Raw genomic sequence first — 27,959 nt, 5'->3', positions numbered from 1 at the left:
GGGGGGGGGGGTGGGGGGGGGGGGGGGTGGGGGGGGGGGGGGGTGGGGGGGGGGGGGGGTGGGGGGGGGGGGGGGTGGGGGGGGGGGGGGGTGGGGGGGGGGGGGGGTGGGGGGGGGGGGGGGTGGGGGGGGGGGGGGGTGGGGGGGGGGGGGGGTGGGGGGGGGGGGGGGTGGGGGGGGGGGGGGGTGGGGGGGGGGGGGGGTGGGGGGGGGGGGGGGTGGGGGGGGGGGGGGGTGGGGGGGGGGGGGGGTGGGGGGGGGGGGGGGTGGGGGGGGGGGGGGGTGGGGGGGGGGGGGGGTGGGGGGGGGGGGGGGTGGGGGGGGGGGGGGGTGGGGGGGGGGGGGGGTGGGGGGGGGGGGGGGTGGGGGGGGGGGGGGGTGGGGGGGGGGGGGGGTGGGGGGGGGGGGGGGTGGGGGGGGGGGGGGGTGGGGGGGGGGGGGGGTGGGGGGGGTTTATATTTATCAATTGATTTTGGGAAGCATGGACAACCAGTGTCCATCTCTTCCTCTGGTAAAGTATTCAATATGTCTGATATGTCAGGGTTAATTGGTAAGTTCAATTTATTTTCAGTGGATACCAAAGTATCCATTTTTTCTGTGGGAATGTCTGGTGGTTTATCTTTACGTGATATCTTTGACAATTTTTTTGACAAGTGGATTCTCATCAAATGGGATCATTTTTAAGGTTGTCTCTGGAGGTCATGTGATTGATGTGCTCAACAGAGAAGCACTTGCAATCAGAAATTATCAGATGGTGGAACAGACATAGGAGTTTGAGTTGCTGTCAGCACTTTTAATTGTTACCTTCTCAGCATAAGAGGATTTCAGAGCAAGTCTGATAGTGGTTAGCTTTCTTTTTTGCATCCTGATATGTTATGTTTCGCTCTGTTTTCATTTTTTGCATTTCTTTTTCATCTTTCCACTTTGGACATGCAAGAGAGTAAGCTGGATGATCTCCCTGGCAGTGACACATTTAGTTTTCTATTGCACAGCAAGATTTGTTATCATGCTCTTTATTACCACATCAGGCACAGGTAGTAGAACCACGATGGGCAGTTTGGACGTGCCCATATTTCTGATATTTTAGGGGATTAGGGAGGTATTCTAACAGGACAACTGAGATATCCTGCTTTTACAGATGTTGGAGGTTTAGGTGTATCAAAAGTAAGGACGATGTTCCTGGTTGAAACCAGGTGACAATCCCTACGTATCAGGATGCACCTCACACCTGTCACTCCCTGAGCTTTAAGTTCTGAACATATCTCCTCATCAGGAACATCAAGGGGATCCCATTCTGATATCACTCCTCTACAGGAATTCAGTGTTTTATGAGGTGTTACTGTGATTGGTATTCCATCCATTGTCGTCTCAGCAATTCCATGGAATGTTGCTGACACAATGTTTCCACAAGGATATCACCAGAATGCAATTTCTTAACAGTTTTGGGAGTTCCTGCCAGTCCTTTTGAATAAAGAAGGGTGACATTTTTCCTAGTGGCTTTTCACCTGTTGCATGAATAATCAAAAACACTCATATGCTGATACTATATCTACAGTATCAGTACTTGGTGTTGGGACTTTGTTAGAGCCCCTGAAATGTTTGTGGATGAAGAATTCATGCTGAAGGAGTATTTGGTTCGGTGCCAGAGCTCCCCACCCACTATGGAGCCACACATGGACGCCCACTGACCAGCAAACAATGACTGCGCTAGGGAGTAGAATGCCAGGGCTACTCCTGACACTATACCGGCACTACAGCATGCCTAGGATCCCGACCCTGAGGTGAGAGACTTACTGCAAACACCGTTGACCCTTGCAAGCGAACCCACTAGCCAACTGATCCTGGCTGGGCCATCAAAGGACTGCCTACCTTGCCGAAGCAGAGGTCAAAGCAGTGCAAGCCTATCAGGATCTCCCTTTCTGGATGTCCACGGGTCGCACTGCACAGCAAACATGGCAGCAGGGCGTTGGATCCCAGTGATGATGGTCTGGAAAAAAGGATAATAAGAAAGACTCAGGAGAAGTAGAGCAAAGAATATGTGAAGAAAAACAAGCAAATAAAAAGAGCCGGTACCATCACTGGGAGGTTCCCCTCCACCATGAACAATTCCCAACATGGAGGGGCTTTATGACAGTTATCTCTCAAATGACAGGTGATAGAGGAAACTGTTTCTTGCTAAATATGAGCTCCAAGAATTTGGATTCTAGGTCAGGATGATGACCATGTCTATAGCAAATATGCACACTAACTGTCTTCTGCTGTGAAAATCTGAACCTATTTACAAATACCATTTTGAAAGTTAGTCAATGGCTTACTGCAGCCGTCTTTCTATGACCCACATATGGTAAGAATGACAGAAGATGGTAAAATCATCAACATATAGCATTACTTATAGTTGAAGGAATGCTGTTCAGTTTTCTTCAACTCCAGATCATCACAAAACTTTGCAGTCAAAGTTATCGAATTAACTTTGACTGCAAAAAAGTGCACTTAAAACAACCCTGTAGGACTTCCTCTTCTAGGATACAGGGTCAGGAGAGAGAGAGAGAGAGAGAGCAGTTCCTACTCAGACTGAAAATTTGGTTGGATAAAAGGTTCTTGATGAAGAGAGATTCTCTCTAAGGTCAACTTGTCATACTTTTCCCATATCAAATAAAACCAATACTAAGGGCTTGCATTTAGAATGGTATGGATGATTCCAGTCAGACTACATGATTAGTTGTTCAATGATATTTACAAATTTCTTTTTCCAGAACATAATCTTTTTCCAGATTATGTTCTGGAAAAAGGTTGTTTCTCTCCAGAAACTATAAATGGGAGAGAGCCATCTTTTTCCAGAATCTTGCACCAACAGCTGGTCAAAAAGGAAGGGGATAATTAAGGATAGAGAGATAGTGGGTGGTGTCTGATTTCATCTCATACTTCTTAGCTCTTGGCTAATCTTGTTAGAGAAGATGTATAATGGATCCAGGATTCCTTCTGGCTCTGACAATAGATGTGTCTTTGCTTGAGTACATTTAAAACCAAGGAGGTTTGTAGTTATGAGTATCTGTGGAAGGTACTCAATGTTTTGTCAGTATACCTAGCTGCTGTACGATCATCATTCCACCATGGCTTAGGGAAATGTGGAAACCAACTAGATGTTTTAGGAAATGCAGTTATTGCAGCTTATGTAATATAATAGCATAGAAATGAATTCTGCCCAAATAGAGATGGTAGGCCAGTCAGTTTGCTCAATTTTCATCATGATGTCTGTGATGTAGTATATGGTTGCAATGCAGAAAAGTGGATATTAAGGGGAAAAATGATCACTTCCAAATAAGTTCTCATCAGTTTCCCACTTAAAGTGGGAAGAGGGAAAGTGAGCAGACAGGTTGATGGCAATGAATGTTCCAGAAGGTGTTGCTTCCTGCATTTAAGAGGGACAGATTATTGTTGTCAAGCATATGCGCGACTCTTCCTGTGATGTTAGTTGCAGCAATACCCCACAAAATGTTGTCAGTTTAAATCCCCCCATTAAAAGTAAAATAGCAGAACTGCAATATACAATCAAGGTCATCTGAGAGTTATCTGCATCATACCATTATAAGAGTTTGAGAGTCAGATGAAAACTGCCTCTACATTGATATTTGGGACTTGCTGGATGTGGTTGTTCACTAGGATGGCAACTCCTCCATGGGCAGACCCATTTCATGTCATGTCCTCACAAATGATAGTTACATTTTGTATGCCAGATCATTACAAGGCTTCAGATATGTTTCCTGCAGGTAGAAGCATATTGGTTTATGCTTCTGCAAGAGAGCCTTGATGTTGATGCTCTGTCAGAATCTGCAACAATTCAATTGTAGAAATGTTTTATTTCTTTTTGGTAGTTTGGCTTCGCATGTTGAGATGTTATATTTTATTATTATTGTTCCGGGCAACTCCAAGGAGTCGACAGACTCATCGAGGGATTTTTTTAAAAAATTTTCTTGAGAATTGTGGGCAGCCAGCATCCGTCATCAAACTGGACTTCCTCTAGAGCTAAAGGTGTATTGTTTTATCTTTCTGTAGAGAGAGAGAGTAATGGTATAAATGCTATCTGCTAATGAGCCATCTACTAAAGGGTCTGGAGGCATGCTTTTGACCCTTTGTGGTGCATGTTCCTTATTTTTTAAAAAAAAAAAAAAAAAAAGTGGATTTTCATGTCAGGAGTGAGTCCGTATCGATTTTTCTCTTTGATTTGCTCATTCATATCATTCAGGGGTGTTGTAGCTATGAGAGGGCAGAAATGATATTCATGTCAGTATCCATTCTTTACTGTTGCTTTCTCAGCATAGAGAATTTAGTAGATGTTGCTGCCTTTGAGGTATACTATCTCTTCACTTTCTAATAAGTGATGCATTGCTGAGTTGTTTTTTTATCTCCTTTTTCATCCTTCCACTTTTGGCATGCTCAAGAGTACGCTGGATGGTCTCTCACACAGAGCATTTCAGCTCTTACAGTCTTTATTCTTATGATCTTCATTGCTATGTTAGGCACAGATGGCAAGACATGACAGGCAGTTTGAGAATTCTTCTTATGGCTATCACTCCTTGGTCCTTCAGTTCAGAGCAATTTCTTCATTAGGAAGATCATGGAGGTCCATTCTGATATTATGCCTCCAGAAAAGTTTAAGGTTTCATGGGGGGGGGGGGGGAAATAACCATAATTGGCATCATTTCCTGGATAGATGCTGCAGGAACCAATTTTTCAGATTGTCTCACTATTGCTACTTCAATAGGAATATCTCCAGAAAGCAGTTTCCTTACAGATTCTGGAAATCCTACAACCCTTCTGAAGGGTGACATTTTTTACAAGTGGAAGTTCCCTGTTGAATTCAGGATTAAGAAAAGCAGTGTACTTGTTGCAGCTGATGGTTTGCTTCTTTTGACTTTTGGGGTTTCTATGATTTCTGAACATGTTTGGAGCTTATTGAGAGTCTTCTGATAAACAAGAGGATGAATGACTATTCAATCTCAAAGGGAGTTTGATCCGGTACCAGAGCTCTCCACCTACTGTGCGGTCCCATGTGGACACCCACTCTCTGGCAAGCAATGACTGATCTAAGGAGTGGAATGCCAGGGCTACTCTGGATGCCATACTGACACCACATTAAGCCTTAGGCCTTGTCCCCAGGCTATGGAGAAAGAGACATTGCAATACCATTGACCCTTGCAGGCACTTACCTATACCTTTATCTTAGTCGTAGTTTAAACTTATCATTTTTAGCCCACTAGCCAAAGCAGTGAGAAAGGGGGATCCTGGCAGTGAGACTGCCAGGATCAGCATTTCTAGATATCCACGGGTTGCACTGTTATATATACTTTGACTTATCTGATCTGTGTCTTTGTTATATATTTCTCTTAATTTAATGCTCTGGCTATATTACTATTGCTCACACTCTGTAGATTAACAAATTTATTTGTTTTACGACTGCACCAGTTAAGCTACTTGTTGAGTGCGGGTATGCAAGAGATATGAACAAAGATAAAGCAGATATTATTCCCTGCTAACTCTTACCTATACTTTATCTCAGTCGTGGTTTAAACTTATCATTTTTAGCATGTCATAAATACATTTCCCTTATTAGTCAGATGTATGCAGGTTCATAATTTTCAGCCTAGTGCATTGACAAATCAGGCTCAGTGTATTGTTCACAAATCAATCTATTTAAACCTAGAATTCAATACACATTGCTCAATTTAAATATAAGCATTGACACAATGAAATCTCAAGTCATAGATAATTACAAGTAATTCCATTTTAGATCTCCTACAATTCTATCTTATAATCTAAGCATAACTTCTGGTATTCTTACTAGTTATTCTTACCCATTAAACTTGTCAAGCATCTGCTTTATCAACAATAACTTACGTTTACAGCAATAATACTCCTTAAGATAGGTACTTATTCATTTACATTGATAATATTTACGTTAACACAATTGACTACAGAATAAACACAGAATGTGATTTATCCGGAAGAACTTACAAATTTCTCCTTGTACTTATGATGAATTACATATCTTATAGTTCATCATTCACTACGGTCCTTGATTCCTTTGTCTATATGATCTTTCTTTCTCAGACTGTATGTCTGTTCTTTGTTTCCCACCATTTTCTTCATCTTCTGTCATTAACAATCTTTAACCTTCAGAGTCTATTAACTAGTGACATAGAAGCATCAGTCATTCAATGAGTGCTATTTCAGCGATTTGTACAGTTCTCGCCGTTTTCTTTTTCTGTCATCAATATCTTTTATGTTCGGATTTTGGTACTCAGCAATGTGGCAGTATTGAAAAATGCTTTTCTCAATAAGCTCTCTGTAGCTCTGGCAACGGACACTTGAACTTCACATGGCAGTGGACCTAGGGAAGACAGCTGAAGACTCTAAGATATCTCTCTCTCTCTCTTTCCGATGACCGACAATGGACCTAATGTGGCCCAGGGAGAAGGACAGTAAAGAACCTCAAGATGCTTCTTTTTCAATGACTGACAGTGGGTTTTCATATGGTGGTGGTCCCAAGTAAGAGAAGGTAAAAAAAAGTTTAAGACATAAGATGCTTCTCTCTCTCTCTCTCGATGACCGACAGTGGGTTTTCACTTAGCGGTGGACCCAGGTAAGAAAAAAGTAAGAAACCCTAAGATGCTCTCCTTCGAGATGAGAGCTTATATACGCCCCAGATTCTGCATAATATGCATGCATGGCAATTAGTAATACCATATAATATATGGAATTTCACTAACATTGGGATGCGATGACGTCAAATTTGGTTTAACATAGCTTCTTAACAAAATTATTACATACAAAGGATTTTTGTGAGTTTATAGGCAATGACTATTCCACACACACACACACACACACACACACACACACACACACACACACACACACACACACACACATCTTTAGACAAAACATGTAAAATGAACATGAAACATCTTTATTCAATGTTGGGGTATATTTTTAGTTTGATATGTACTATCTAGTAACCAGTCTGCAGAAACTACTTTACTTCCATACACCCAAATCGAGTATTGGCTCCTTAGTTTAATTACTGTGTGGGTAACATGCCCAGCAAAGCAACAACAACAATGTACTGCACGTAAGAGGAAAGAGAAGGAACAGAAACCAAGACTCAGACCCTACCATAAATGGCAATGGCATCTAGATGTTTGAGTTTGCATTTCCTCCAATTAAGGAAGGTATGTTTTTAATGCAGCAACACTCACCTTGTCAGAGCCCTCATTTGTGGAAACAAGAATAAGAGAGAGAAATTAGTCAGAGCACTAGCTGATTGGGAAATTGCTGTACACAAGACAGTATTCAAACCAATTTTAACTTATGGATCTGACAGCTGGGTTAAAAATAATTCAAAGAATGGAGACCACAGTTGAGAAAAAAATCAGGGGAGTAAACAGACAGCCTAATAGCAAAATATTAAAAATGAAGATATTAGGAACTTGGCATTGTTAGCATTCTGGAATGTGTTATTTTTTAAGTTTAGGTTTTTTGATGAGGTACCCTTTCATTTTGTTCTATATAAAAAGTAAAAAAATTCAGTAAAAATTTAAAATTTATTGAATATTAAGGGGTCACAACGGCATGTCAAAATTTGTGTATTGAAATAGCAAAATAAGAAAACTACAATATACACATTCACAACCAACATGTTTTAATAAGTCTACTCTTGAATTTTCAAGATGCTTTTCTCTACACATTTGCATAATCATAAAGCATTGCTAAAGTCTCCAGTTATGTTACAAAAATGGCAAGCATGATAGTGAGAGCAGCAGCAGTGTTATCCAGGAGAATGGAAATGCATCTTATTGGACAGATGTCAGCCATATTGCCACACTCAAAACCTCACCCCTTCCTTCCACAAAAGAATTCATGGCACTGTTTTTTCATTACAAAAAGACAAACCACCAAGGGAGGGAGCTCATTCCACAGCCCAGGATGAAAAATGGCAAGAATGCCTACCAAGTTAAAGCATGCTGTAGACAAAGTCTAAGGTGTATTTAGAGAATGATAAAATCTTGGAAAGAGCAAGAACAAAGCAAAGAATTCTGAATGTTAATGAAAAAGGAAAACAACTGGAAAGAAAGTCTCAAAGATCTAGATCTTTCTTTGATATAACCCATGCCAACACCTTGGACATGATAAAAATTCCATAAGACAAGTTCTTGCTGAATGGCACAGAAAAAAACGTCACAGAGAGAAAATAAGAAATATAGACAGGTCACCTGGAAAGAATTGACAAAGGATATGATTGAATTAGCTATTTTTAACAACAAAGTGAAAAGTTGTCAAGACTTCAAAAGTCTGGAAAAGAGAATCTAATGAAATGAGCTAAACATGATGCAGTACACACCCAGCCTTAATCATTGCTATGCAAATAGAAGACTGTGACATTGAACACTGGAGTTCTCTATCACTGAACTTCCCTCTAATTTCCTGAACAAAGATTTTGCTGACTGGGATGAAGAGAAGTCATTCTAGTAGGTAAAAATAAGACTGTTCAATAAATAAGAGTTGCAACAACATATTACAGAAAAAAGGCATCGCTCAGATGAACAAATACAACAAACTGCACACCAACAATGAAGACCAAGAACAGTTTTTGTAGCTCATAAAACTACAGGAAATATCACAACAGCAAGAAAGCAATGTTGCTAAAGTAACAGCAACAAAACTAGTAAATTTAAGAATTTGTAAACTTTGTATTATTCTGTTTGAATAATAAAGTCTGATTTTGTAATTTCCTCTATAACTGAAGTTGATGTTTGAAAAAAATAAATGCTAAAAATTATTAATTAAATAAAAAAATTTTAAAAATTCACTTTGGCCACTAAAGTACATTTTTAAAATAAGAAAAAAACAAAAAAGAAACTTACATAATTTTATTGGGAGTGATATTAAAAACCAACTATTGCAATCCCTAAATATACTCTAAATACAGTAGAAGCCGCTTATTGTGATCACTTTGGGACAGTTGCTTTTCGATAACAATAACTGGCTGATAACATTAAGTAAAGGATATAAAAAATATTGCATAATTTATTTCAATTTATTGTTATGAACATTATTTAATTTAATTTATTGTTATGAACAACTTTTTAATAATCTACAACATAAAATTTATTTAAAAAACTTATCTAATATTATCTGTTGTGTGTTTGAATACAGTAGTTCATGAATAAATTGCTCATACTCATAATGCCTTTCGAAGTTTGCCGCTCTATGTTGCATGCACACGCACAATGACAAAATATTCGTACAGCTTCTTGCATATGGGCATTGGTTGGAGGAGCTTCTAAAATATGTTATTCTATACTTGAATTAGGTTCACTTTCTTCTATTAGTTTAAAGTTCACATCGGAAACAGCTTAACATATTTCCGACACTGTCATTGTAGCCACCACTTCAACATTATCAATATCCGACTAATTCTCAAATTCTTCTTTTGACATATCATCTGGGGTTTTATCAAAAATTTCATTCAAAGATATTCAAATTCTTCAGAAGAAGGAGTTTCAGAGTTTGTTTTAAAAAATCCACCTGTTTTAAAAAATTCAACAGGGAATTTTCACAGAAATAAAACCTATAAAAAATCCACCTTTTTGGAAGTAGTTTTTAACAGTCTTCTCTGAGACTTGCTTCAATGACATTGCTACCAAATGCAATGCATCAAGAAGGGAAATCTTTTTTTGCAATTGCACTTGCAACAGATTGGTCTTTTATATAATCAAGTTCAGCTATAATTCTCACACGAACTTCCCTGCGATAATAAACTTTAAAAGCTCATATGATGCCTTGGTCACATGGGTGAATTAACAATGTAGTGTTCGAAGGCAAGAAAATTACTTTCATGTTCTTTAATTTAAGATTCTACTTAACTAACCAATTATTGAAAATGTCATTAGTCATCCAAGCATTTGAACTAAACAGTAGTCAACAGGCAAACTCTTGAAACCTTTAAAACACCAAAGATTTTTACTTTTTCCAATCACTAGGAGCTCGCATTTCTCACCTTTCATATTAGCACAACAAAGAACTGTCACTCGCTCTTTTGAAGATTTAAATCCTTTAGTACAGTACTTTCATTTTTAAACAAATAAGTATGCTCAGGCATTGTACGAAAATAGAGTCCTGTTTCATCTGCATTATAAATATCCTCAGGAGAATATTCAGCAATAATTGTTGGCCACTCGGTCTTAATCCACGCATTAGCTAATAAAAAAATCAGCATTTTTTTCTTCACCATGAATACACTTGTATACAACATTCTCTCCCTTTTTCCACCTGTTAAGCCATCCATCAGTTGCAGTGAAATTTCTTTGCCCAGTTTCTGCAAGTTCTGCTTTTTTGATGCATCAAAGGCCCATTAATCGAAGCATTCTTTTCACGAACATTACTAAACCAAATTTTAATGCTGATTCAACTTGAGTATCCTTACCAGATCGGGCTCTGTTCTGATCCATGTTTCTCATTAGTAAGAGCTGAAGTTTCAATGCTTGATGTTTTTTAAGATCTTACACAAGAGTAGTGGTTGTGAAATTTCTAAATGTACAGCTGCAACTACGCTGACTCATTTTCGCTTATCATAGCACTCAAAATTCTTTGCTTTTCTTGAAAAGATAATTTTTACATTTTTTACTTGCTTCTACCATAATGTCAAGGGCTGTTTTAACAAGAACTTAGTCAAATTCACTTACTGAAAGAGAGCACGAAAATAAATTCAAAAAATCACAATCAGACTGTATTTATTCCCCACCGCCGCATTTACAGAAGATTAATACCCACCTGCATTTGCCTGGGGATTAAAGGAAGATTAGCAAGAAAGTCAGCTTTCGACAAATGTTCTTTGTCAAATTTTCTCCTGACTAATCCTTATTTCTTAGAATTCAGAGATGCAAAAGGCTAAACATTCAAGGATTTTGATAACATAACCAAAACTTTGATTATAATAGACAGATTATTTTAAATTCATTTTAAATGGTGTGTTTTGGGACTGACTGATTTTGATAACAATAGCCAATTGATAATATTATCCACAATCACAATAAGCAGATTCTACTGTAATTTCAAAATTTGGTTTTTTTTTCTTATTATTGCAAAAATCAGTAGGTGCCTTAAACAAATTTCAAATAATTTAAATTTGTTATTTCTAAGAAATACCCTATTGGTGGTATAGTGTTACACCTGATATCTTAGGAATATAGTATTCTCAGCCATCATGGTGTAACATGAAGAATAAATATCATAAATTAAAACCCCTGCATAAAAAAATTAATTATTTAATGGAAAATTTCTTGCATCCAGTAATATGTATAAAACTTAAGGGTTGTTGTTAAAATAGCTGATAAAGGAAGGAATGTATTAATATGACTTAAAATAAGGAATTCTAACTAAATAAGTAGCTAACAAAGGAAAGTATAGATTAATATTGTAATACGATTAAAAATGAGAGAGTTAAGTAAATAAGTAGAAATGGGTGAGTCATAAAATACGTTATGTGAGAGATTAAGTTATTAAGTAGAATTCATAGAAAAGGTTTGAAAGGGGATTAAGTCAGGCTAGCACAAGAAAAGCAAAGCTATCGCTTAGGGCCGATCCCCGGATTGAAACATTGAGAACGGGCTTGCCGATCAATTGACGTTTGGCGAGAAGACGCCACCCTAATTGGTCGATGATTAAAAAAACAAGTAGGAGGAGGAGAAAGGAAGTAAGAAAAGGTGCCGTTAGGAAAGCAGCTATAAAAGGGTTGGTAACCCCCTGGGGGGGGACTCTTTTTGGATAGTCGCTTTTGGCCTTGGAGTTTGGTTTTGGTTCCGGTGGAGTTCACGGGGTTTTCCTGAGTGGCGACAGGGGTGATATCTCCTCGTCACAACACGGAAACGAAAGTGAGCGGGATTTTGATTCCCGTTTTCCCGGGTAGGAAACAAAGGAAAAATTGCCATAGAGTCCTAGAAAAGGAGGGATCTTCCTCGTTTCGACGCTAGTGATAACTACGCAAAGCAGAAAACTGTATAGAGATCGATGTCCTCGTTGCTGATAATAGAGCAAATATATGTGTGTTAAAGTATTCCAGAGTTACGAGAGGTTATACCAAAGGTTCGTTTGGAAAAGAATAAAGGCCCATACGAAAAGCTCAAGAAAGGTACTGTAAATCATAACCTATGTTAGCTAGAAATTTGTCTGTGAAAAGTATCGTGATTCCAATATAGAACTGTTGAAGTTATACTAGGACTTTAGTATATGATAGAATGTGTTATGTGTAGATTGACTAGTGTTAAAGATTTGTGAATGATTAAGAGTCCTAAGGTATTTTTGCATGTCTATTATATTGCACAAGATATTTAAATGACATAATTGTGCGTTAGTGCAAATAACGGTATAACAGAATAGTGTGAATTAAGTAATTACGTATCCTAAGAATTGAATGCCTAATGTAATGTATAAAATAATTGAAATGTCACAAGTATGTGTTAGCAGTGAATGATTTGTTAATCTACTTCAGTATTAATAATCAGATAGTGTGAATTGATCTAATCTGTTCACATCAGGTGAATTTGTGAATTAATGTGTATGGCGGCATAATCACAAATAGCCATATTGCTTGTAATGATTTAATTAGTCTATAAGTATTTTAGTTTAGTATTTGAATTGTACCATGTTTAGAAACTTAATAAACCTTTTGTTCAATGATAAAAGAGTTGTCTGATATTGCTAATCCAATGCACCGCTTAAAATCATCGTACCTAATCACGCGGGAAATTTAATGTTGAGGAAAGAGATTAAGAGTCACGATTGCAATAATATTTAAATACTAAGAGATATATTCGAGACTGACCTTCTCCCTATTTATGACAACATAAATGGTGCAGTTGATAACTACTTGAAAATATTGTACTTAGTCACGCGGAAAATTTAAGTTGAGAATCGAGTTAAGTGTCACGACTGCAATAGTTACACTTTCAGATATATTTGCATTCTTTCTCCTTGTTTATGTATGTAATATCCTAAACTAAATATCCCAAAAGGTGCAGTATAAATACAAATATTAGGGGTACTACGGGGAGCAATAACTTTGGTATAAGTTTTGGTAAAATCTCGGGCATAGAAGTTAGAAGAATATAGATAAAAGGAATTTGTAAGATTAGAGTAGAAATCGTAAATTGGGACACAACAATAGCTTCTTAATAGGATGGATAATGAAAGGTTAGCAAAACAGGTGTTTGATCCCACAATGGCAGGAACAAGACCCCAAGGAAATGGCAGGAACAAGACCCCAAGGAAGACTGATGCAGTAAGAAATGCATTAGAAGACCAAAATATAAGATCGAATAATACTGAAGTCTTGGGGATAACATATGACTAATTTGGAGGAACATTTAATATAGTAACAATGTAAACTTTCAGACATTACTACACAGCATCCTGAATAAATTGAAGGCAATCAGGAATTTGATGACTAAATTACAGTGCTCATAGAATTCAAGGATAATGATCATCCATAATCAATGTCTTAACACAGATTTCCTCACCATTCTCCAGTGAGGATGAAGTTATTCTCTAGAATAACTCCATAAATCTAGTTTCTGACAGGCAGAGACAACTTTTTGTGAAGAAGGTATATTCCACAACCTCTGAAAGGGCTCAAGAAGCAAACTATTTAGTAGCTGAGCTACTTGAAAAGCAACAGTATTGCTGAAAGTATCATTATTAGTGAAAACCATGCTAGATAAAAGAAGGTAAATGTGAAACAGGAAAGGTACCTATTTCTAAGCATACTATGAGTAGGCAGTATAGGTAACATGTTGCACAGCACTAAAGACATTCTGTTAGAAGCACTAAAATACAGAAATATCCCAGTAATACTCTTCCTTATGACACTTCCCTTTACAATGATCCCTTTATACAACGCACTTCAATTATGACTAGTGTCCATTTATGTGATGCTGCATTGGCTCATACGTTTTTAGCAACATGACACTCCCACGGGCAATTTCCATCAACTGCTTGTTCACAACGTTGTTTGCTGTATCTCTCTCTCTCTCTCTCTCTCTGTTTTGGTGTTTTGCTGTGAATTATAAACTGTTTATAACTATTTTATGGTTGTTAATAATAGCAGATAAAATTCAAGGTAAGAGTGCTGTTGCTTCTAATGAAAAGAAGACACGTAAACTTATCACATGACATACTAAGGTTGAAATTATTAAATTTTGTGAGGATGGTGTATCAAACACTGTGATAGGCTACAGGTTTTTTCTATAATAGTAGTAGTTATAAACAAAAATAGAGTTCTTAGTGAAGTGAAAAGTGCTATGCTAGTTAATAGTACAACCTATCGGTAAACGTGACAATCTTGCTGCCAAAATAGAAAAATTTTAATGGCATAGTCGATGACCAAACTGGCTGGAATGTTTCCTTAAGCCAAGCTATTCAGAATAACTTCTTTATGAAAATTATTCTAAATTTTTTGTTTGTGTAAATGAAAAATTAAAGTTTTATTTACATCATTAATGCATCTATATGACTGTTTAAAAATATTATAAAAGTTAAATAATAAAAAGAGGCAGTGATCTGCTATACAACAAAATTTACTACATGACAGTGGTCTGGATTCTTACATGCCATATGATGAGGGTATATCTGTATACATCTTTTGCCCTAAAGTTGATGAGTAAAAAAAAAAGAGATATAATGTTGAACATAATATAATGTTCAACGTTATATTATGCCCTCTTATTTGGAATCCAATTGTTTATCACAGAGTCAGTGTGTTTGAATTTTCATAGATAGTGCTCCTTCAATGATTCATTCAATAAAGGGATTTATTATACTTGCCAAACAAAAAATTCCTGATATCCTAACAACCCACTGCTTCCTCCACTGAAAAGTTCCTATTTCAAAAAGTATTGGGGAAGATTTAAAAAAACAAATCTTGGAAGTCACAGTGAGCATGGTCAATTTTATAAAACAACACCCTCTTAAGACTTGAATGTTTGCAAAGCTAAGTGACACCATGAAAAGAAGACCATGTGACTCTCCTATTACATTGCAATGTTAGTGGCTTTCAACAGGAAAGTGTTAAGGTTATTTGAGATGTGTGAAAATCTACTAGGTTTCTTTAAATATAATGATAAAGACAATTTTTCTAACTTTCTCAAAGATAAAATATGGCTGCAAGACCTAGCTGATATTTATTGCCACTTAAACATATTGAACACCAGCATGCAGGAACCAGAGGAAAATCTTCTATTATCCACAAATTTTTTGCATTCAAATATAAACTGAATGTTTAAAAAAAATCTTTCAAAAGTTAATACTGAAATATTTCTACTCCTACTTCAGGTTCAATGTCAGGTGCATTATGAGGAAGTTGTAAAAATAATCATAATTTAAAATTCTGAATATTTTTATGAATTGTTTATGTTAGAATGTTTATTAGTTTTAGTTTCATAACATGCATTGTCGGCACTTGCGATGTGCCCATTATTGAAATTATTTTGTCAAAGTAATATGTAAAGAAGTTAAAAAATTTATGCACTTACCGGATTTGATATTTGTATTACTTACAGAAATTTTATTATAGTTTAAAATATTAAGTGTTGTGTTTTGAAAGGACATCCTCGTTACGCTAACGTAATCTACATGTTAGCAATTATACCTTAACTTCTTGCTTACCAGTTTCATGGAGTGTGCATGCTCGCCGAGAAGTTTGATGTGTGATTGACAGCTGACAAGAACAGCGTTCGGTATCAGGGTAACGGAAAGTAAACAAGAAGAGTGTTGGGAAAGAAATGAGAACACAGGCTAGCAAACATTTAGATTCGAGGAAATTGGGGGTTTTTTATGTGACAGTCAGAGGAAAATTAATAGTATATTCTGAAAAAGGAATCGTGGAAGTATGAAGTTGAAAGTGAAATAAGTATTGATAAATAAAAGGGAAATATTGCTATAGACGTTTTAAAAGGAATATTGGAGGAAACGCTAATTGGAAGATTTACAGTAGATTCCGAAAAGGGAATCGTAGAATTGTGAATTTTTAAAGTGGAAGAGTTAAAACTGTCAATAAGCATTAGTGAATAAAAGAAGAAATTGCTATTTACGTTCTAAAGGAATGTTCGAGAAAACTCTGATTAAGAAGTTTCATCTGTATTAAGGACGCCAGATCTAATTATTATTTCTATTAAAAAGAAGACAGAATTAAGTCAGGAAGAATTAATGTGTGCTACATGAGTGATGAAAAAGGATCCTGTGAAAATGAAGAATAAAGTCATATATCTTTGGAAAAGGGCCTTGACAGAGAGAGAAACTGGCTATAAACATTTTGTCATTGCGAAAACAAAGTGTTTAGTCTGGTCTTATGTGTAAGTTTATTTTTAAAAAGGCCTTGGATCCAATTAAATTTGTAGTTAGTTATGTAATATTGTTTGAAGTGTATATATATTGTTTTTGTTTTATTAAATGTGTTTATTTTGTATTTTGGTCTTGAGTCAGTGATTTATTTGGATTCTGAAAGAAATAGTAAAAAAAGAGGTCATTGCACCAATCAGAGTGAACCCTTGTGCAATAAATAAAAGCACTCGGAAATAAAAAAATTGTTGAACAGAGATCATCTCTATATACAGGATTAAATAAATAAAAATCATATATTTAAACAATGGCATAGCCGGTAGGATTAATATTATGATAATATCCTCTATATAAACATTTCTAAATCTATATATACATCTCAAAATTGAAAATCTACTAGTTTTCTTTAAAGATAATGATTAAAGACAATTTTTCTAACTTTCTCAAAGATAAAATATGGCTGCAAGACCTAGCTGATATTTATCGCCACTTAAACATATTGAACACCAGCATGTGGGAACCAGAGGAAAATCTTCTATTATCCACAAACTTTTTGCATTCAAATATAAACTGAATGTTTAAAAAAAATCTTTCAAAAGTTTATACTGAAATATTTCTACTCCTACTTCAGGTTCAATGTCAGGTGCATTACGAGGAAGTTATCCGATTAATTATCACGCATTTGGAATCACTAACAGAAACCCTTGACAAATACTTTCCTTCTTTGTTGCCCCAACTTGTATGACAAAGTTAGAAACCCTTTTGTTGAGCTATCACTATACTTAGAAAATATACTCAATCTGAAAAGTGCAACTGAACTTTGAAGATTAAATTCAATGAGGTGCCACTCAATGTACTTTGGATTTCAATAAGAAGATATCCTTTGATTTCAATAAAGGAAATAAGTATATTACTCCAGTTTTTTTATTTCTTATTTCTTCAAACAAGCTTTTTCGCAAATAGACAAGCTTAGGTATCAGACATTATTTATAATATCCAATATGAGATGTAAGTATTTTAATGGTATTAAAACCCAAACCATGTAAACTGAAATGTGTTGTACTATGCTCTGAATATGCTGGTTTGAAATCCAGCAAAATATAAGCCAGTTAATAAATATCTTTTTATAATTTAGTTTGTTTGTAGTAATACTGTTAAAAGTTATGAAGCTTTTTCACATTTGACGAATATTAGGAGTAAAGCAAGTGATTGATGATTGACTATCGATGAAGAGCTGCGAGTATGTTTATGAACAATTAGGCCAAATATTCAACAGTTGTGCAAGGAGAGACAGACTCATCCATCACATTGAAGATAATCTTTAAAATGATTTTCAATATAAATACTCCTTTCTTTTGGATTTTAAATTTGTTGTCAAACAAGGATTTTGAGTTTTTTTAATATTTTTGGAATAAATATAAACATTATTTTGATTGACATGTACAGATGGCATAGAATTAGACTGTAGAATCTATACAAACATATATGTTTACAAAAACTGAGAGTTCTGCAGTGTAGGAAAAAATATTTTAGGGATTCCACCAGTCTGGGAATCACTGCACTACTATGTTATGGGTCTTGTAATCTTTCATGTGGGGCTGATATATACAGGGTGATTCAACATATCGATCATATACTTGAAAGACAATCTATACCTTAAAACAAAATGCAAGAATTCAAGAACTCATACTTTGAGATGCAGTAGCATTGCTACTGCACAAAGCTATAACACCAACAACCTGTAATGCAGGCAGAAAGTAAAATGTCGAGAAGCATAAATTTCTTTGTAATTGGAAAAATACACACTGTGCAAGATAACATACCTTACAGAACATGTTCAAAATTACCTGCAATGCAACCCATGTTGCTTTCGAGATGCCTTGCCAATGACAATTTCATGCACTTTAAAATTCCCGAATAGTGTCTCTGATTGCATTGCATGCATGTTCTCATCCCTGAAGTTCATTAGCACTAACACATCTGCACTAAGAAGTGCAAACACACTACACCACTGATTTTAAATGCTCCCTTGAAATAAATAAAAATCCACAAGGAGTTAGATCAAGTGATCTAGCAGCCGATATAATTGGTCCACACAATGTATTGTAGAAACCTTTCAAGATATACAGTTGGGTCATGCAAGAGAGGTGTCATGGAGCTCTGTCACACATAAACCATGTTTCTCCATGCCAAGGGAATGCCATCAAGCATTTCATGGAAGATGTTTCTACCAGGTTTTTCAACAAGTCACAGTACAAAGCTGCTGTAAAGTATTTGGCAAAACAAGGCCGCATTAATGTCTCCAAAGATACTTACCTATCCATACAATGATGGAGAATTGCTGCTGATGTCCTGACTTGACTATATGTGAATTTTGATGAGTTCATGATTGATATGATAACAAAATTCCATCTCCAGTGAACATTGCCTCATCTCTGAAGGCACACAAAAAAATAAATTATTGGTCCCACACATACTGCTGGCAAAATATCAACTAACAATGAATGTCTGGTAAAAGTGCTTCAATCCTCTGAAAATTGTAATTATGCTTTGCACGTGTGCAAAGCTTTCACAGGAACCTCCATAAAAATGCATGGGAAATATCCTCTTCTACCATAATTCCCTATGTGCTAATTTGTGTGGATTCTGTCACAAGATGCAGTATGCTATCCTCAGCTTCTGGTATCCTTATGGTTCCTCTCACCTCCCTATATTTCTTGGTACAGAAACGTCAACATATACAAAGACAGTAATGAAAACAATTCAAGAGGCATGGAATTCAATGACTATGAAAAAACTTTTCTTGTTTTTGAGTTAGTTTCACATGAAAACATTTCCCTAACCTCAATACATAAATCAAGTTATGCTTAACTTTGGAAGACAATTTAAGATTAATATCCAATTCAATGGGGTGTTTAAGGGTCAAAGCTGTATAACTAAGAGGAGACCTCCACATAGCCTTTAAAGGAATGCGGAGAACCGACCAGGGCTTCTAACCTAATGTCCAATCCTCACCTTCTCGTGGCGCACCCTGTTGGGTATCTACTATGATACTGAACGAACGAGGATGGGCTGGCAATTTGGGATTTAGCCAACCAAATTGTATTCTTATTGGTTAAACCAAAATAAAAAATGATGGTACAACATGACAGAATTTCATGCCGGCTGGGGTGTCACCCGGTTAAACAAGGCCCCCATTGTTTTCGCCAGGGAACCAGGGTGAACAGCGAAAAGTCAGCTGCTGGAACAAATCTGAAAACAAACCCCAACTCAACATCAGAGTTAAAGATCGGTACCATCAACGTAAGAAGCCTGAATGGGAAAGAAATGGAGCTAGCTGAGGAATTAGATAAGTACCAGATCGACATAATAGGGGTGACTGAAAAAAAAAAGACCAAAACTGGTGAGATCTTTCTAAGCAATAAATACAAAATGTTATATTCAGGCAATGACAATCAAGGAAAAGAAGGAGTAGCCATAGTATTCAACACAAAATACGAGGCTAATCTTCTTGACTGGCAGTCAGTCTCAAGTAGAGTAATGTGGGCAAATATGAGAATGGGGAAGTGGACAATGAGACTTATTTGTGCCTATGGTCCCACAGCAGGTTCTACTAAGGTAAAAGTGGAGGAATTTTTTGACGCTCTAGAAAAAGCAACTGACACAATGAAAAAGGAAAAGTTGGTCCTTGTTGGGGATCTAAATAGCAGAGTAGGAAATGATTGCGAGACATACAAAAATATTTTGGAAAAATTTGGAGAAAAGAGCAAAGCTAATAATAATGGCAAATATCTGTTGGATTTCTGCTCAGGACATGGATTGGTTATTACTAACACCATGTTCCAACATAAACATGTGCACAAATTCACATGGAGAGAAGAGGCTAGGAATAAGAAAAGTCTCATTGACTATGTTATTGTTGATAGTGATGTCTTATCCCTGGTGCAGGACACCAGAGTGTACAGAGGATTTGAAATTGGAAGTGATCACTATTTAGTCTTCAGCAGGATAAAATTGAATTTCATATTGAAAAAAAATAACATGTAAGAAAGTTTTAAAGCGAATAAAAGATGAGCAGCTCTCAGATGTGAACTGTAGACTAAAATACAGAAAGATTATTGAAAAGAAAATGAAAGAGTTTGAGAACAGGAATCAAACCTTGGAGATTCAGTGGCAAACTCTGAAGAAAACACTGATTGATTCTGCCAGAGAGGCATGTGGTGAGGTTGTGTGCAAGGATAGAAAAAATCAGAACTCCCTGGTGGACACAGGAAGTTAAAGAGGCAGTGAAGGAAAAGAAGAAAGCATATCAAAAGTTCCTGGCAAATAAGTCAGCTTTTACTCTTACAGAATACAGAGACAAATGTAAGAAAGCTAAACAGTGTGTAAAACTAGCTAAACAAAAGTCATGGGAGGACTTTGGCAAGAATATAGAAAATAAATATCAAGAAGGTGGCAAAATATTCTGGAGGTTGTTGAAGAAGCTTAGGAATGGAGTAAAGAGTGCTGTAAAAGGAGTTAGAGATGATAAAGGCGACATGAAAACTGGAGAAAAAGATATCCTTGAAGTATGGGGTAATTACTTTGAAAAACTGCTAAATGAAACAAGCAGTGATGACAGCACAATGATAAAAAACACTGACCAGGCATGCAGTCAGGAATACATATCAATACTTGAAGAAGAAAAAGCCATCAAAGGCTTGAAATGTGGAAAGGCAGCAGGAGTAGATGATATTCGACCAGAAATGCTGAAGTATGGTGGCATAAAAGTCTTACAGTGGCTGCACTGCATAGTTCAGAAAGCCTGGACAGAGGGACGAATTCCTGATGATTGGAGTAGAGCTCTCATAGTACCCATATATAAAAAGAGAAATAAAACTGAATGTGAGAATTACAGAGGTATTTCCCTACTGATTGTTCCTGGCAAGATCTATGCAAGTATACTTGAGAAACGGTTGAGAAGAATTGTGGAAGAAAAGCTTGGTGAAGAACAAGCTGGATTCAGGCCAAATAGAGGCTGTCAGGATCAGATCTTCACTTTACGACAAATAATCGAGAAAGCATGGGAATATAACAAAGATCTGTATTTAAGTTTTGTTGATTTGGAAAAGGCATATGACAAGGTGCCAAGAGAGAAGCTATTCAATGCGCTGCAGTTATATGGTGTCAATGGGGCATTATATCAAACAATACTTAGTCTTTATTTGAGTTGTAAGTCAGCAGTTAGAATTGAAGGAAGTACAGGAAGATGGTTTAATGTTAAATCTGGTGTGAGACAAGGATGTACATTATCCCCTCTGTTATTCATTATCTATATGATTCATTATCTATATGGATATCAAAATTGGAGATGTTAATGTCAGCTCTTTGCTTTATGCGGATGATGTTATACTTCTAAATAAATCCACTACAAGTCTGCAAGATTCTCCGACTAAATTGAATAGCTGTTGTATTCAATTTAGTCAGATTAGTAGTCAGATTAGATTAATCATTTAGTATTCAATTCTGAGAGCTGGGTCAGAAGTAAAACACTTGACCAAAGACTAGAGACCACAGATATGAGATTTCTGAGAAAGATTAGAGGCGTGAACAGATGGCATCAATGGCAATATCATATTAAAAATGAGGATATTAGGAAAGAACTTGACATTGTCAGCATCCAGGAATGCATTAGCAGAGCTAATCTCAGGTGGTATGGTCACTTAAATAGAATGGGAGAGGAAAGATTAGCAAAACAAGTGTTCTCTGCCAGGTTGGCAGGAAAACGACCCAGAGGAAGACCAAGATATAGGTGGATTGATACGGTACAAAGTGCCTTAGACGATAGAAATATAAGATCTGATAATGTTGGAGTCTTGACAAGTAACAGACTGATTTGGAGGAAAATTGTAGATAGGAAGTTAGTAATGATGTAATTTTTTTATGTAGTACTGTCATATCCTGTACACCCCTTGACGGTACATAGCAGGAATTTGATGATGATCCAATTCAATTATCTGGGCTCATTCAAGTTCAATCTATGGAAGGTATCAATTTTTTAGCTACATTTTCAGTGGGTCTGAGGCTAACTAATTTGCACCCTGAAGAATTTGAGTCAAGCAAATTATCAGCATGATTTCATATACTCTGGTTTATTTTATCTTTATGCCAAAATATTTATAAAACACAATTAAGGGGTGCTTAAGGGTCAAAGCTGTATAATTGAGATGAGATATCCATATAGCCTTTAAAGAAATGCAGAGAACCAATCAGGGCTTCTGACCTAATGTCCAATCTTAACCTTCTCAAAGTGCACCCTGTTAGATATCCTCCTGGATACTGAACAAAAGGGGGTGGGCTGGCAATTTGGGATTTAGCCAACCAAATTGTATTCCCAGTGGCTTAAATCACAATCTAAAATGATGGTACATTACAGAATTTCATTCCGGACAGTGCATCGCAGGCTTAAACAAGGTCCATGTTGTTTTCGCCAGGGAACCATGGCTAACAGCGAAAAGTCAGCTACTGGAACAAACCATAAAACACACCCAACTCAATATCATCAGAGTTCAAGATCAGTACTATAACAACATAACCACAATAGGGGTGACTGAAACTTAAAAAAAAAAAAAAATCTTTCTAAGCAATAAATACAAAATGTTATATTCAGGGAAAAGGAGTAGCTATAGTATTCAACACTAAATACAAGGTTAACCTTCTTGAATGGAAGGCAATATCAAGTAGGGTGATGTGGGGAAATATCAGAATGGGGGGAACTGGACAATGAGATTTATTTGCGTCTATGGTCCCACAGAAGGTTCTACTATGGCAGAAGTGGAGGAATTTTTTGTGGCTTTAGAGAAAGCAACTAATACAACGAAAAAGGAAAAGTTGGTCCTTGTTGGGGATGTAAATAGAGGAGGAAATGATTGTCAAACAAACAGAAATATTTGGGGAAATTTTTAAGAAAAGAGCAAAGGTAATAATAATGGCAAACATCTGTTGGATTTCTGCTCAGGACATTGATGGTTATTACTTAGGCATATTTCAACATAAAAATGTGCACAAATAAGGTAAGTCTCATTGACGGTTATTGTTGATAGTGATGTTTTCTCTCTGGTGTAAGACACTAGTGTACCAAGGATTTGAAATTGGAAGTGATCACCATTTAGTCTTGAGCAGGATAAAATTGATTTCATGCTGAAAAGAAGAACATGCAAGAAAATTTTGAAGTGAATAGCAGTTGAGCAGCTCTTTGTTGTGAACTGTAGACTAAAATACAAAAACATTATTCAAGAAGAAATGAAAGAGTTTGAGAACAGGAACCTTGGAGATTCAGTGGCAAGTCCTGAAGAAAACACTGATTCAGCCAAAGAGGCATGTGGTTTCTGTCTGCAAGGATAGAAAAATCAGAACTCCATGGTGGACAAAGGAAATTAAAGAGGCATTGAAAGAAAAGAAGAAAGCTTATCAAAAGTTCCTGGTGAATAAGTCAGCTTGTGCTCTTAGAAAATACAAAGCCAAATGTAAAAAAGTCATTGGAAGACTCTGGTAAGAACAGAGAATAAATATCAGAAAGATGGCAAAATATTCTGGAGACTTGAAAAAGCTCAGAAATGGTGGAAAGAGTACTAAAAGTACTCTTTCCTCCATTTTTAGTACTAAAAAAGTATTCCTTTTTTTAGTACTAAAAAGTACTAAAAAAGGAATTAGAGATGATAAAGGTAACATGAAAACTGGAGAAAAAATATCCTCGATGAATGGAATAATTACTTCGAAAAACTGCTAAATGAAACAGCCAGTGACAGCACAGTGGTAAAAGGCATGCAATCAGGAATACATATCCATACTTGAAGTAGAAAAAGCCATCAAAAGCTTGAAATGTGAAAAGGCAGCAGGAGTGGATGAAATTCAACCAGAAATGCTGAAGTATGGTGGTATAAGTCTTGCAGTGGCTGCACTGCATAGTTCAGAAGACCTGGACAGGTCTTCTGAACTATGCAGTGGGACGAATTTCAGGTGATTTGAAAACAGCTCTCATAGTACCCATACATAAAAAGGGAAATAAAACAATGTGAGAATTACAAAGGTATTTCCTTACTAGTAATATTTATGCAAGTATACTTATGGAAAGGTTGAGAAAGATTATTGAATGGAAGCATGCTGAAGAAATATTTTGGGATTCAGGCCAAATAGAGGCTGTCAGAATTGTAGACTTGCAAAAGGCAAATGACAAGGTGCCAAGAGAAAAACTATTTAAAATGCTACAGTTGTATGGTGTCGATGGAGTATTATATCAAGCAATACTTAGTCTTTATTTGAGTTGTAAATCAGCAGTTAGAATTGAAGTACAGGAAGATGGTTTAATGTTAAATCTGGTGTCAGACAAGGACGTACATTATATCCTCTGTTATTCATCATCTATATGGATCAGATTATGATGGAAAGCAGTATTGAACTTGATAAAATTGGAGATGTTAATCTCAGCTCTTTACTTTATGCATACAATTCTCGTAGACAGGCTTATACGTTGGTTATGCATTTCTAAATCACTTAAGGAATTGAACAACGTAGATCCGAATATAAATTAAATTACACTTTAATAAATATTTCCGATATTTCGGCAACGTCTCGTTGCGATTTTCAAAAGGAACTTACAAAAAGGCACATGCAGGCAGGCACTACAACACAGTAAATGAGAATGAAGAGATGAAACTATTGTTCTCCTAGAAGTCCTGATGGTACCCTCTAGCAGGCTAAGTAAGTGTTCTTGGCCATTGGGATGAAGGTCTGCTGATGTATCCCTCCCAAATTTGGGGCAGTCGAATACAACCAAATTTGTTGAGGTTTAGAGAGTTTCTTAGGGCTGAGGTTGAGTCCATAAATAGTCTTTCGAATTTGTATTTGCTATGGTGTATTACTGTAGCTTTCTTCCACCATAATCTGTGGCGTGTATCCAGAGCATGGTCTGCAAGACCAGAATGGCTGTACTTGTGAAACCGGATGTAGTCCTTGTGTTCAGAAATTCTGATATTTGCTGTCCTGCCTATTTGGTAAGACAGTTTACAACTGCAAGGGACTGCCCTAGACCTACCTGGTATACACCAGGTAGGTCTAGGGCAGTGCTTCCCAAACTTCTGGATGTCAGGGCCCCCTTTGCAAAAATTAAAATATTTCACGGCCCCACTCGAAAAAAAATCGTAATAGAGAGATATATTATTATAATATTTATTGTATTTATATTCAATACAAAACATACATAGCGAATATTGCAAAAATCAAATGAATATATTACATTTTTTGCCTCTTACCATTTGGTTCTGAAGACAATGCGGGCTGTTCTGGTAAAATATGAAATACTGTCCTTTTTTTTGAGTCTGTTTCTGCTTCTTCTGATTGTTCGCGGGATTTTTTTTTAAAATTTTTTTTATCAGCCACTTATCCATCTCAGGGTTAAATTTTTAACGTAGAATAGATCAAATAATAGCACCACTTATCAATACTGGCACACCACAGACTAACAACATGAAATTAGTGAATATTACCTGAATAAGGGAATCCCCGGACCAGGAACATTTTCCTCTTTTGTGACTTTTCTCTCCCTTTACGGTAATTAAGCCTAACGCGAAACAGACAGCAAAGGCAGGTTATTAAAACGTGCATATGATTGGTGCGGTATTAACAAAAGTTCGCGCAACCGAAAGATAAAAGCATAGCTGAAAATTGAGTTGAAATGCTAACTCTCTTCAACCGAATTCCATATGTGAAACTGCCATAACATTCACTATATATATATATATTACTTAGTTTTAACACTTTTGCGAATTTTAACATGTTCGGGTGAATTTTATTGCTGCCTTGGGAAATCGAACTCACACACATCTAATTAATAACAATAGTTTTTAATTAGATACTGTGTTTGCCCAAACAGAATCAACAAAGCTGGTATGTTAGGAAGTCAGGTGAATAAATTTATGTGGAATAAGAGAGAAATTAGTCAAAACACTAAATTAGCTGTATACAAGGCAGCATTCAAACCAATTTTAACTTACAGATCTGAAAGCTGGGTTAGAAAAATAACGCTTGACCATAGACTAGAGACCATGGATATGAGAATCCTGAGAAAGATTATTGATGATGGATGGCATCAGTGGTAATATCTTATTAAAAATGAGGATATTAGTAAAGAACTTGACATTGTTAACATCCAGGAAAGTGCAAGCAGAGGTAATCTCAGGTGATATTGTCACTTAAGCACAACGGGAGAGTAAAGATTAGCAAAAACAAATGTCCTCTGCTAGGTTGGCAGGAAAAAGACCCAGAGGAAGACCAAGATATAGGTGGAATGATACAGTATTAAGTGCTTTAGAAGACAGAAATATACAATCTGATAATGTTGGAGTCTTGACATGTAAGAGATTGATTTGGAGGAAAATTGTAGCTAGGAAGTTAGTAATGATGTAAATTTTTCTTCATGTAGTACTATCATAATATCCTGTACACCCATTGAGGACATGTCAGGAATCTGATGATGAGAATTAATGTGTTGTTGTTGTCACAATGCTTCCATTCTGATGACTAAACATTTATACTTTACTAATATTTTTATTAATTCACTTAGCTTTAACAGTCAATGGTGCTCAGAAGTTGGTTGTCATACCTTAACTGCCTGGTTCCAAAATGGATGCATCACATAGTTGCTTAAAGGACTTGTGTCTATAGCATTATACTAAAAAATGAGAATAAAACATATTTTAAATATGAAAGAGACCCTTAACACATTATTATCAATCATGTGAAATCAAAACTGATGAATCTACTTAACACGACAATACTGATAAAAATTTAGGGAACTGCTAAGACTATACAAAAATTGTGGTCTATTCAATAGGATGGATGCAATTCTCTGTAATAGATTCATAATATTCAGTCTTGAATTTGTAATTAACATTGACTATTCTAAAAAACGTAGTTTTTAAAAAATAAAAATAAAAAAACTATTAAAATATGAGTACAGAACAACATGCCAAATTGCAAACAGTCTATATGACAAAACAAATACGCCTGTCAATGTCACTACATCTGGCAAAATCTTGTTACAAGATCTTCACAATGCATCATGAACATATTCCTGCAAACTTATGTGAAGTAAGATGTAATAATAAAAATTAGCTGGGAAAATGCATAAAGGAATTTTTATTTACAAGTGCATACATTTTGTCAGTACGTTACTGACATTTATGAAACACTAATACATACAAATAAATTCAATTCTGTACACAACAGATTACTGAAACTTATGTCAAGTAAGACTGTCAACCTATGGTGGCCCACACATAAGCACTGCGACACTGCAGCACCCACAAAGAAAATGAAAAAATTAAATTTTGTTTGTGTTTATAAATAATAACAATGCTTACAACATTATATAAATGCAGTACAACATGTTAAAGATTACAGCTTATGTTTTGACACTGATTGAATAGTTAATAATTCGAATTGTTCGATTAACGCCTTAGATTATGAAACAAATGCACTGCGATCTAACGCCAATATTCGTTTGTTCTAGTCATTGCATGTTACGTCATTCCGAA

General features: G+C 36.3%; 1 protein-coding gene across 1 annotated transcript in view; it reads right to left on the bottom strand.

The window, feature by feature from the left end:
* LOC150107392 (ethanolaminephosphotransferase 1-like) overlaps positions 1-27,959 on the bottom strand; it is a 182,192-nt gene that overhangs the window by 133,135 nt on the left and 21,098 nt on the right. Inside the window, exon 2 of the mRNA XM_090391860.1 lies at positions 27,026-27,094. Within this exon, the coding sequence (XP_090247986.1) occupies positions 27,026-27,094 (69 nt within the window). The remainder of the gene's footprint in view (positions 1-27,025; positions 27,095-27,959) is intronic.

This window comes from Typopeltis vanoorti, chromosome 4 (assembly GCF_054136105.1).
Source record: "Typopeltis vanoorti isolate ZY-2024b chromosome 4, IOZ_Tvanoo_1.0, whole genome shotgun sequence".
Classification (NCBI taxonomy): Eukaryota; Metazoa; Arthropoda; class Arachnida; order Uropygi; family Thelyphonidae; genus Typopeltis; species Typopeltis vanoorti.
Note: the sequence above shows the minus strand (reverse complement) of the source record. Positions and strands in the feature narration are given on the sequence as shown.